Source organism: Sebastes fasciatus, chromosome 13, assembly GCF_043250625.1.
Source record: "Sebastes fasciatus isolate fSebFas1 chromosome 13, fSebFas1.pri, whole genome shotgun sequence".
Lineage (NCBI taxonomy): Eukaryota > Metazoa > Chordata > Actinopteri > Perciformes > Sebastidae > Sebastes > Sebastes fasciatus.
The window spans coordinates 22,961,839-22,975,370 of NC_133807.1; the positions used below are offsets into that span (position 1 = coordinate 22,961,839).

Below are 13,532 nucleotides of genomic sequence, written 5' to 3' on the forward strand. Positions count from 1 at the left end.
CACTTCTAGTAATAACATACATTCAAAATTTGATTCAAAACCCTTTTTTTTCAGGGATTACACATTTCTACTTTGACCTTAGGTTCATATTTTTTTTATATTTGTTGAGGCCACTCATAAATCTATCAACTACCTTCACCATGCGACCAGCTCTGGTTTGGAAGCCACTTGGTTCAACATAAATGTGATATTTTGCATATAGTATACAGCGAAAAACTTTTGTTTTTATAAAACTACAGAGAGGATAGCCTTAGAAATGGTTATCTGGCTTTCCATGTAGGCTATATAACAGCTATAGTAGCATAAAGTGTCTAATATATGTGGGAAATTATCACATTATTGCACCTGAATAAGATTATTTATCAGTGATAAACTGTGAATGATACCAGCTGTCATCTGTTTCAGGGAGAAGAGACGGAGTCCTGCCATGATGGTTTCCTCATGTAGGAGGTGAAGAGCAATCCAGCTGAGAGGAAAAACAAATGGACAAGAAGTGGAAGCCAAACTGTCTCCTTCTTGCCTCCTACCACCCCGTCCTCCTCCTCATCCTCCTCCTCCTCTTCCTCCAACAAAATGTCACTACTTCCAAGAGCTCCCACTTACTTTTCAGTCTAGGGTTGTGCATGTTTCTCTTTAAAGGAGGAGAAATGTTACCTCTGCACAAGTCCAATAAATCACATGGATGCAGGATGTTTTTTTTAGGGTTGGGCGTAATACGGGTGTAGAATTTGCCTTTTTAAAAACACTGTGAGCTAGTTTTTTTGCTCTACCTATTATGTGTAATGTTCAGTTTGATATCATCCTCATGACCTTGAGGTCAACCCTTCTGTTCTCATGTTTCGCCTTGGTTGGCTCAGCCTCAACATCAGTGTTATTTATTACTTTATTCACATGTTGCCAACTATGTTCTTCTCCTCACTACAATCAAGATTCCCCGTCAGTTTAAAGCCAAGGGGAATGTGTCAGTTATATATCTGTAGTGATCTGTACTTTAAGAGTTATGTTTGTTTTTTGTTTATTACTTTGGCTGCAAATGACATCCACGAGGAGCAATGGTGTCGTTTCAGAAATATATCCACTGTATGTGCTTCTCAGTTTTACCACCAAACCTCATATAAATGATGTGTTACTATATAAATGATGTTAAGTTTACTGATGCACTGATGATTTACTGAGGTTAAAGACAGTATTTCATATGATATGTCAAATAAAGATGATTTCTGTAAAACCCAGTTGCTTCCTCTTCAGTTCAACAAAATATTTTTTTATTTCAATGACAACCATAAATCATTCATTCCTGTCAAAGGAAACATTTTACTACACAAACGATTTCTCATCTTTCATGCTATAATGAGTCTTAAAGTCTGTGTGATCTATCTAAGTGCAAATTTTTTTTTTTTTTGTGTTAGTTTTCTGCCATTTTGCCTTATTGGAGAGTGACTTTAGAGATATAAACAGGAAATACTTCTGGAGAGAGCGGGGTATGGCTTTCATCAAAGATCCAAGGCCGACTAGGGACACTGTGCATATATTGCTTTTGAAATAAGCTTTTATTTTCTGTTCAAAAGAATTTCTATTGTACTTCACAGTCACGGATTATTAGATTTCTGAGGCCAAGTACTGCTCCAGTGCCTGCATGCCAAAGTCTATTATAATAGTTATTATTCTGCGCTGTGTAGAGCTGTATTCTGCTGGTATCTAAATTAGAGTCTATGACCTTGAGGGAGTTCAGGTCTGCAATCAAATAAGGACTATTTTTCCGTCTTCTCTGTCCACCAAGTAGATTGTCATGTAGTTGCCTCTATAATCATCACAACAAAAATATCCCTACACGGGATATAATCTCATCAAACTCTGTCTGATGCATGTTTGTGACTCACAATGTCATTTTTTGATTGAAGCACTGCTCAATATCTCCTGTCAATTAAAGCACACTAGCGTGGTAGTGTGAGCAGCCATCATCTGTATTACGCTACATGCTGTCCTGTAGATGGTGCTGTTTACCTACAGTAGGCTGTGGAGAATCAGCTGATGGCAGTGTATCTGTGAAGTAAATAAACTTTGCTCATCCAGATCCAGATGTGCGTAAGAACAGGTGACATGAGACAAGATGACAGCAGTGTGAATTCAATTTAACAGTCACAGTTGATGGAAATCTGCAGGTGTGTTATGTTTCGTCGGCTTTGAACACACTAAATCAGAAAATGGGAGCACTTTGTTTAAGAGATATGAATGTTTCGTTGTTGTTTTTATATTATGTTTAGTGTATTGGAATACATTATTATATTTTGACAGTCAATCACTGTGAAATCCATCCCTTCAGGACCTTTTCCCCTATTGTTCTTGTGGTATTGATTCTCAGATGTTGCATCTACCTCAACTCAGTTCTATTGTGGTTTGAAAACAAGATTCATTTCTAATTTTTCATTTCGTCAACAGATGAAGGTCTGCCCTCTTTTCCATCTTGCTCTTGAGTGACTCTCCAAGGTGACAGGTCAGCTTCTTTATTTACATATTTTGAGATTTTTATACATTCATAAGTGCTTTCCCTAAATACATTCTGAAAACCTACTACATTATATCCATAAATAAAAAGTTACACATTTTGGGAAATGCGCTAGACTAAAAGATTGATACCACTTGTTCTAGCTACAGGTAGCAGCTATTTAGATTAGCTTAGTTTAATGCAAAGACTGGAAGCAAAGGGAAGCAGCTAGCCAGGCTCTCATAGTCCAACACGTTGTCATCCCAACTCGTCACATACTGACGCCTTGTCAGAACCCTCAATGTCACTTTTCTGTCGCAGTAAACACATGCTTAATGTTGTGAATAAAAAAACAAACACTTGCTTAGGTTTAGACAAAACAAAACCACTATAGTTAGGTTTAGGAAAAAACAACATTTGTACGGTGACAATGACACTGAACGTTGTGAACATGGGACATGAACGAACAGCTGATTGTAACGTGAAAGTGAAACGTAACGCACGGGACACGAACAGCGGTCACCTGGATGAAAGAGCGTTTAATATAGACGCGGATGGGTTTACATTGTTGTTAATGGAAAGCCTGGTGCGTCTCATACCAACGCTAAAGGGTGCCTTGTGCGTCGGTATTGAACGCCGTGACAAAGCATCTATATCTGACACCCTGGGAATGACAACGGGCTGCACAGTCTCACAGGAACACCTCACAACTTTACACTTTGCTTAGTTTTTGTACGAATTAAACAAACAAGATATAGCATGTTAATTACTGAGCTTTAGAAATGCTAGTAGATGGATTTTGTCACCTTTGGACAGAGCCAAGCTAAATGTTTCTCCCTGTTTCCAGCCTTTATGCTAGGCTGCTGGCTTCATATTTACTGTACAGACTTGAGAGTGGTATCAACCTACTCTTCTAACTCTCGATAAGAAAGCAAATAAGCGTATTTCTCAAAATGTTGATCTATTCCTTTAATGTCATTGTGTGTATGTGCCTCATAGCGTCAGCCTCCTCCTCCAAACACTTAGCTAAAGTTTCTCCCACATGTGTGCAGACAGACCTACTCTGGGAAATAATCGGAATTCCTCTGCTGATAGTATAATCTACCACTCTCAGCATTACAATACACCCGCTGTTCTATCTGAGAGCACACACACACACACACACACACACACACATAAACTACACACACACACACACACACACACACACACTTCAAACAGCATCTTTGGCTCGACCAGATCAAATGACGCTGCAGCAGTCTACAGTAGAGGGTGTTCAAGAAAAGAGAAGGATGCATTGAAACCAGACTATAGAAAGTGGGGCAGGGTTTGTTTGGTTGTTTGCAGCTCCGCATGTTGCATGACCTTGTTGTAACTGCATTCCTGACCCCCCCCCCCCTTCATTCACTGGCCTGTCACACTGCTCCTGGCTACCATATCAGATCATGTCACAGCTATGTTATGCATCCATTGAATCAAAATAAGCCAGAACAGGTGCTCTTTTGTTTTTCAGCTGAGGGGGCCTTGGGTTTCCCCATGAGCAGTATGATGCGGTCATAATACAGAACATTTTAAAGTGTTTATGATTACTTTAAAAGGAAGAAGCCGCCCCCCATAGGGCACCCTGGTACTGCTGCAGCTGCTGGCAGCGTGCCTCGCATTTCTGAGCCCATTTTTGTTGTTCTTCTATTTTCCCTTCTCCTTCGGATAGCATGCGAGTTGGCAAAATGTACACAATGTGACACTCCTGCCAGATGTTTACAGTGTAGAATTTGATGGCTGAAGAATTTCAGATATCTAAAACATAAACAATAAATATCAGGTTTGTGTCAGTCCTTAAAAGTCAGATATAAAAGCATTTTTCTAGATTGTATTTTTTAATAATCATTCAGGGAGAGACCCAAGATTCAAGATTCAAGGTTCAAGGTTCAAGGTTCTTTATTTGTCAAGCAGTCACTGGCAATGAAAATCTTTGGTTTCAGGTTCCTTCAACAATGCTCGTAAAATATGTATATATAAAAGAGGAAATCACGCAAGTAAATGTAAAAGCAAAATGATAATCTAAGGCATAAAATGGTGCAGTTAAAATATAGGGATTTCTCAATAGACCAAAATGCACTGCAGCCACAAAACATGTTGTCTCTTTTAAATACAGCAATTTCTATCCGCAACCATTTGTCTATCCCACAGCTGGATAAAGCAATCAGTGGATCTTCCTGGGAAGTAATCAGCCACTGAAACAGACCTAGACAACGCAGGCTGAGGAGAATTGGACGAGCCAAAATCATAAATCACAACACGGTGTTAAAATCACAATAACTCCTGGAACGCACCGAACCTCACAAATCAATGATATTTAACACCGTAAGAACATCTCAGTGTAGATTTTTTTCCCTTTAAATTGATGCTGCACAATGCCACTCTTGACGCACGCTGCTGGTTTGTAATAACATCTCTCCACTGTGGCACCTGTAACCTCTTGCAACCTTTTGTGGAATGCCAATGAGGGGATAGAGCAGCGAGGAATTGAGTGTAATAATACAATAGATGGAGAGGAGAGGGAGGCTGGAGAGGATAGAGACAGAGCAAATAAAGAAAAAAGGAGGCAATGAAAGAAAAGAGAAAGAGGGAGGGATGAATGGGGGGTTATATGTGCTTAGCCATGGCCTTCAGCGATGGAGTTCCTGTTGTTGAGGGGAGGGTGTTTCCCTCCACCGCTGACCGAGAGGGAAACGACAGAGGATGTCTTTTTCCTGGCTGAACCAAGAATGCCCGGACCCCGAGGTCTTTCCTCTACTCGTGTGTGTTTTATCCAACTTTATGCCACAGTTTTACTTTCAATGCTAATGATATGAGCTGCTTTCACTCTGGAGCTTTGCCAATGTTACACTGATGCATAAACATTTCAGCAGAGAGGCGAGCACAGGGGGGGGAAACATTCCTCCCAGGGGCACAGGGATGTGTGCTCTTAAACACCCCGTCCACCCTCACTGCAGATTGGACTACACGTCCCAACATGCTCCCCCCACAATAAGGGGGCGGGGGGCTTAAAGCACGCCAGCCAATGGCTTTTTGTCTGGGGATCTGTGGTTGGTGTGTTGCACGGCAGCTGTTGTCAATGGCAACAGAGGTTTTCAGGGAAGCATGAGCTGGACAGCTGGTAGAGGGTCCCTCAGTCCTCTACCGGGAGTCACATGATCCCCCCCGGCAGCCAATCTCAGCCCTCCGCCCTACCTCTCTCCCTCACTCCTTCTCTCTCATTTGCTCGCTCCGGCTGGCTTGGGTTTTGCAGCAGGAGGGGGAGGGGAGGTGGAAAGAGAGGAGGGAAGTGGAGACAGAGAAGGGAGGGTAAGGGAGGCGAGGCGAGGGGCCAGCTTACACAGGAGTGAAAGAGCTCGAGAACCGAAAACGTAGAGCGCGAGTCTCTTCCCTCTGTGTGGCTATCAAGGAGAGAGGTGAGGATCCTTTATACGCACGCCCTGATCGCCCTCCAGCCTCCACCCTGAGCAGAAGCAGAAGAAATAAGAGAGGACAGAGGACAGGACACGAGAGGAGTGCGTGGTTGGATGTATCAGACTGTCACACTCAGAGACACAAGCAGAGACTGAAGCATGCCTCTGTGGAGAGGCGCAGCAGTCGGCTGCCTGGCTGCCTCGCCTGTGTGAGAGGAGAGCAGGATTGCTGCTGGGAATACTGAACAAGGAAAAGAAGAAGAAGAAGAAGACAGGCAGCCGGCGATCTCGTGCCATGACTGGGAACAGGAGGAGGGAGGAGAGTCGCTGAAATCATGGACCAGGTGAGGATGGAGAAGAGGAGAGAGGAAGGGAGGGGACTGAAGGGGAAGTGAAGGGGACCACCAGCTTTTTAGTGTGCTTCACATTCACACCTTGCTGACACAAAACACACACACAGCAGCAGCAGGTATTCATAACATCCATCATCCCCCCCTTTCCATTCCCGAAAAACAAACAGCACAGCACGTTGCTTATGTGTTTTATTCTTCCTCCCCGGCGAGCTTGGTCTCACTCTGGGGGGGGAGGGGGATGGAGAGGTGCCTCCACCGGCAAATGCCAGGCCTCTGGAGAGATGACACAGCTGAAAACATCACCTGCTCATCTCTGACACCGGGCGTAAGAGCAACACTTTTGGGAGAGGAAAGGAAAGAGGAGCATAAAAAAAGAGGGGTGTGGCTCAGTTTGGTGGGTGAACAGGCATCCTCGGTCATGATCCGTCTTAACATGTCATGCCCAAAATTGGCACCCTCGCCTGGAGTCGGGACGGAGGCGGGAGACGGGATGTCATGCAACAGGGTCCAGAGCTGCGTGTGTCTACGTTCATTCATTTGTTTATTCATTCATAGAGGCTCAGAGGAGCGTGCCCGCTGCTTTGTCACACTGTGTACTCATGTCAACCAGCCTTTACAGAGACTGTCATCCACAGCTTGTTGAGTGAATTTGCCTCCTCCACTTCAAACATCTTCAGAAACAGACTCTGTTTTTGGAGTATTTGGTGTGTTTTACAGCCTCTGCGTGGAGGCTGAGTGCTGCTGCTGTTATCAGGTGTTGTATCCAGACTGGAGGCAGCCAGCTGCTTGTAGTTGAGCGTGTGATGAATGGTTTTAGAGGAGGAGAGAGCGTTGCCCTCAATGTACTGCCCGTGTGTGTCCTAGTCATTGATTACCTCATCCCCCCCTCCTTCTCCTCTGTTGCGTTGTCCTCCTCCTGAGGTGGAAGTGTTCATCAGGTTCGTGATTAAGGAGGAGACAGGAGGGGGAGATTAGGAGGGGTGTATGGGTGAGACACCCCAGCCCAACCCTTCCTCTGGCTGAATAATGCATGTGGTCCATAAGGGGAACATCTCCTGTCCTGTCTGTGTCCGCTCTGCTCAGGTCGGGGTGACGTGAGCCCCCCAGTAATAGCAGAGATGATGTCATCACTGCTGCTGCTTAGACTGTGTGTTTGGGTGTGTACGGGTGAATACATTTGTAGGAGGCACGCCATGTTGTTCACTTGTTTGTGTGTTTTCTTTCTAACTCTTAACCTTATTTCCCCAAATGGGAAGCCTCAGGCAATAATAACACAGAGCACACAGTGTGTGATGGGTCATGGCCTCAGTGTCACACACACACACACACACATACACACACATTTTCAGTATCAGTTATCTCATTTCTGCACCAAAAAAAACAAGAATGGTGTAGCTTTACAGCACAATGTACCTCACAGGAAACAAAAAACTATTTATAAGACTGCGCAGTTCTGCGAAATGCTGACACGGCGTGGCCTTGGTGCAGCGCTAAGGGTGGGTCGGTGTCATTTTAATAGATGGACTATTTTGTGACGCAACTGACAAATTTGATTATAGCACTTCCTGTTCATCACGTGACTGCGTATCATTGTTGTTTTGTGATGTGGCTGCGAGGCTTTATCTCTGCTTATATTTCCTGCCGTAGCCTGGTGTTTCAAGATGATTCTGGATATACAGTGTATGTCTGGGGCCTACTGTCATTTAGCAGTGTAAACATGCTCTAACAGCGCTTGTGCGAATGTAAACAGAGGCATGTAGTGTTTACTACAGTCATGGAAAGGCTGCAAAGTCTACAGGACATCATGCTGTATCTGTCAAGTCAAGTCATGTCAATTTTATTTGTATAGCCACAATTTCACAAATCACAAATTTGCCTCAGGGGGCTTTACAATCTGTACAGGATACGACGACCTCTGTCCTTTACAGTTCGACCCTCTCAGAGAAAGAAAGAAAGAAAACTGAATAATCAGCCCCTCTGGTGTGAACATGGCGTGTGAATATCTGGCATAAACTAATATTCATCAGTTTTTAGTCATTTCTTTCTCTTAGTACTCTTCATTTCTCTCTCCTTCTCTCACTCACTGAAGGTTCTTTCAGACACAACGTGACTGACGTGGCAAGCACTGCGCCACAACGGCTTTTCGCTGAATCAAGCAAGGCCCAGCTTTGGGTGCTTCACGCTGTGGCAAGCGCTGCTTAAACATGGGCTCAAACTGACTGCTCTCTTCCGCCGGGCAATGACAGTTGGTGTAGCTCTAGTGTCGTCTGGGTGGAAACAGTAGAGGAATTACACACACTGTTCAGTTCCAGAAACAGGCTGAGATAACGAAAAGGAAAAAAATAGTGATAATTTGCCATAAATCGGGAAAAATATGGGAGAATTGTGACCCCGGGAGGAAACCGGGAGAGGACAATGAAAAACGGGAGTCTCCCGGGAAATCGGAGGGTTGGCAAGTATGCAGAGGAGGGATCCCTCTTCCAGGACGGACAGACGTGCAATAGATGTCATGTGTGCATTGTAACAACATAATGAAAATACAACATATACAATCCATATGATAAAATAAAAATTATACATATAATGTGAAACATACATGAAGAGATGGATCCAGGAGATGTCAAGCAGCTTCCAGGCGTCGCCAAACAGATAGAGCCTGAGCAACACGACCTCCTCTCCACCATGGAAGAGAGAGAGAGGACAGGATCTTTGGTTTTAGTTCACAGTTGATTCAGTAATATAAACAAATGTTTAAGCCCCTTTGGACTGAATTAAACTGGTGGAGAGACTAAAGCCCCTGGAGGACGGAGGTCCAGATTTTTCTGTTCTATGCAAGAACAGACACACACATGTTCAAATACACAGTGATAGTGAGGAACAGGAGAAGGCTGGTTACATAAAGTGTCTGTGAGAGCGAATCAAGGGCAGCAGTGGGACACCTCTTTCTCTCAGAGTCTTCTGCACCCGAGTAATGCTTCGCTCCACGCTCCGCACATGATGCAACTCATCCTCAGTGGAGGTGTCTGGTTTAATGTGTTTATAAAACACACCGACTGACACTAGGACAATCCTTATTGCTAGAGAAACACTTGCCCGAGGACGATTCAAATGCCAGGCTCTCTGCAAATCAGTTTGGGTGATTAGTGCTTTGCGATCAATAGTCATTAAGGCGGACCTGGGCAGGGCTGCGGTGACTGCTGCTGCCCTGTGATCTCTGGGTTTGGAGTATCCTGACCACATCCATCAGACTAAAACAAGCGGTCCTCTTTGCTGTAACAGCCTGCGAGCCAAGGGAGAAGTTAGATCATAGAAGACGGAGCTCGAAAAGAGCAACATTCAGGGATTATGAACTTTATAACTCCTGACTGCTGCAAGTGTTTCACTACAGTGGAGGGAATCCATGATACTGCCAGATGAGCCTCAGTGATGTGGACAGGGGTGACGCTGCTGTGTTTACACTGCTGTCTGAACATGACTCCCTGGAGGCTCGGTTTAGGCGGCAAGGCGACATATGTCTAACTGTACTATGTGTGTGTGTATACGAGTGTGTGTGTGTGTGTCACTGTGGCTCTCAGCCAGACTTATCTCGCAAATTGTTTTGTCTGTTTCCCATAGATGTGACTGAAGTGGAATGCAGTCAAAATTAGCTCAGAGCGAAGCAGCCGCGGAGGGAAATATTTTATGAGAGTGAAAGTGTGTGAAGAGAGAGAGAGAAGAAAGGATCTTATTAAGTTACAAACGAGATAGTGAGAGGGAATGTGAGAGACAACAAGTGTGAGAGACGGAAGGATAAAGGAAAAGCCTCATGGTGGAACAGGTGGTCTAATCTGACGCCCCACCCATGGCACCCCGAAGCCCCCCGCCTACAGCTCTCCAATCTTTGGAGGAATTTCTTGTCCTATTGTCCTGAGCGGTAGAGACTGAAAGACTCTAAAAGAATGAACTTTGTGAGCGTATTTGCATCTAAATTGAAATTAAACACACATATATAAGCATATGTATTGATCCTCTCACCCAAGCAGAGAGCTGCTATGGTTTCTCTGACCTGTTTGTCAGTTTTGCAGTGCAAGGGAAGAGAGGGATTACAATGCAAATTAACCACACTGAAGGAGGAAAAGAGTTTTTAAGCTTGTTTTGCATGTGGGGAGCGAAACATGCAGAGGACTCTGGGGACATTTCTGGGACATGGAGCTCTGGGAGTTGTTGTTGTTGGCAGCTATTGCAAGGACAAGAAGATGAAGCATGCAGTCTATATATAATATAAATATATGTATGAAAAATAGTTTTTTACTGCTCCTTTTTCTTCGACTTCTTTATATGATAAAGAGAGAGTGATTTCTAGAGTTCAAAACAAATCTTGTGCAAATTTACATACATTTTTGTGCAATTTTGAAACATATATATTCAGTTCAGTTCAATTCTTTATTGTCAGACTCAAATTCCAGGAGAAAACGTACAACACAAACAATAATGCAGACATTAAAATAGAAATATTGCCACTTTTTTTTTAATAAAAGACAGTTATATCAATGTTTCCACAGTGGAGACTGGTATCATACAACACTGAAATAAGGATTTGACAGCAGCATGATAATGGCGTTCTACAAGTCATTCAGACAACAGATACATTTATACATCAGGTTTCTGAATAGAGCCTGGAAAGTGTTGACTCCTGCATTACAAAATAACTCGTTTGCACTACACTACCTGGGTTTTTTAAGTAATATCCACATACTAGGGCTTTTCCAAATACCATTTTTTGGGCTTCGTCGCTCTGGTGAGAAATATACGAAGGTATTCGAAGCTTTGCGGAGCAGCGCGGCACTACAGGCTGACATGTTTTTCTGTCTGTCCAACTCCATCTCCCCTGTTTCAGTGCCCAGGACCAACAACAAACAGCGACATACATCTCAGAATAACTAATGATAATTAATGTTGGACATGACTAATCTAATGAATAATGTTGTGGGATTATTCCTTATTTCAGGGGCTACTTTGGGATATAAAAATAAATACAAATAATTTAAAACTAAGGATTCAAATAGTGATTTGGAAGTTGAATACCATGGCAACGGTTGCAGCTTTGAAGCATTCGGGTCAGCCCTACCTCATACATTCATTGTAGTCGACCTGAAGCTTATGCATGCTCGCCTTTTATTTAGAAGTAATTGGCAACTTATTATGTTTTTTTCCCAAAGTACATCATGCCAAGTGTAAGATGAGGATGTTTTTGCGTGTAAAGGATGTTAGCACAGGGTCCATGTTCTTAATCCAGGCTGTATTGGATCGCCAGGCGGGCGATAACCAAATGCTAGATGCCTGCAGGCAGACAATGGGCAAATTGTCCCGTGAAAGAAAACTAGGACACCCATCTCCAGGAAGTAAACAGCTCCTGTTCAGCTCAGGACCGACTACTTTGGACGATCTCAACCTCAATGCACTTGAGTGGCGAGCAATGAATGAATGCAGATGGCAGGGGCGGTGGGGGTTCTCCCTCAGGGGTCAGAGGTCAGCCCGTGCGGTTAAAGCCCTTCCTGTCAGCAGCACTTTGCATCAGTCCAGCCGCCCATGTCAGGGATCTGCAGGCTGATGACACAGGATGAGCAGGGGGACAAAACACAGAGATTAGGTTTATCATAGCATCCAATTATGAGGCTGTTTGCTGCTGAGTCGGTCCAATTTAAGCTAATGGGCCTGTTTGGCATGCGCAGCGCTCCGTCTGACATATTTCTGATTTCAACTTGTGACCCCGGCAGTCTGTTTCTCTCTCTTGGTATCAGTTTTCCGACCTCCTTCTTTTACGTCCTTGACTTCAGTGTCCAGGTTTTGTGTGAGGACGTCAGTCTGGAATGAACAGCTGTGCAGCTGATGCCTGCTGTTTCATTACTTTGATAATTAAACAGGCCGCAGAGATGCCCTACTGTTAGTGGGCACCACAGCTGCATATCAATAATGAACTGCACGCTTACGAAGAGCCGCTGACCTCTTGGCCTATTTTCCAAACTACTGAAGATAAACTACATCTGAGTCGTGATTTTGAAGTGGGGCTGTCAAAGTTAACGCGATAATAACACGTTAACGCAAATTTGTTTTAATGCCACTAATTACTTTAACGCATTAACGCAACTTGCAATATTTAGGTTGTAGCGGGCTCAGTTTTAAAGCTGAGTGAACATACATGATGGCATCATATGAAACAAGAAAACCTAAGGAATCCATTGGTACCAACCAGGTCAATCTAGCTTGTCGCAAAGGAGGCTAAATAACGCTACAAACTTACGCTAAATTTTAGCGAGGAAAAACTAGCATGGCCTTTTTCAAAGGGGTCCCTTGACCTCTGACCACAAGACATGTGAATGAAAATGGGTTCTATGGGTACCCACGAGTCTCCCCTTTACAGACATGCCCACTTTATGATAATCACATGCAGTTTGGGGCAAGTCATAGTCAAGTCAGCACACTGACAGCTGTTGATGCCTGTTGGGCTGCAGTTTGCCATGTTATGATTTGAGCATATCTTTATGCTAAATGCAGTACCTGTTAGGGTTTCTGGACAATATTTGTCATTGTTTTGTGTTGTTAATTGATTTCCATTATTAAATATATACATACATTTGCATTAAGCAATCATATTTGCCCACTCCCATGTCGATAAGAGTATTAAATACAAGATAAAAATGTGTGATTCATTTGTGATTAATCACGATTAACTATGGACAATCATGCAATTAATCACAATTAAAAATGTCCTGTTTTGGGCGTCATCATTCCTCTGTGCAGCATCTCCCTCTCTTTTGCCTCTCATTCAGTCACCACTGTAACTCTGATTATGCATCAGATTACATGTTAAAGTACTCTTGTTGTACGTTGTGGCTCCAGAACAGAGCAGACTGTTCCTTTAAATGTTGCTCAGTCAGCCATGTGTTATTTTGTCATATTTTGGGCTCAGGTTTCATCAGTATCATCCCAGTAAATCCTGCTAAATCCCACTGATGGGGATAAAATGAAAAACTCACCAGAACTTTTTCATTCTTCATCATTAACCCTGTCTTGTCATGCCAGTACTGTACTGTACTGTACTGTATAATATTGTACTGTACTGTACTGCGCCCCCTTGTGGCCTCCAAACGCAACTGTGGCTCAGTTTTTATGATCTTTTCAGGGGGATTGAGGATTATCTATTTAGGGAAATCTCTGCAAAGGACCAGATGGTGGTCTTTTTGCAGAATTCAACCTCGAGTT

The 13,532-nt window shown here is 43.5% G+C and overlaps 1 protein-coding gene across 1 annotated transcript in view; it reads left to right on the forward strand.

The window, feature by feature from the left end:
* The first annotated feature begins 5,715 nt into the window (after positions 1 to 5,715).
* arhgap23a (Rho GTPase activating protein 23a) overlaps positions 5,716 to 13,532 on the forward strand; it is an 82,402-nt gene continuing 74,585 nt past the window's right edge. The window contains exon 1 of the mRNA XM_074656247.1: positions 5,716 to 6,281. Coding sequence (XP_074512348.1) covers positions 6,273 to 6,281 — 9 coding nt within the window. The 5' untranslated portion in view covers positions 5,716 to 6,272. The remainder of the gene's footprint in view (positions 6,282 to 13,532) is intronic.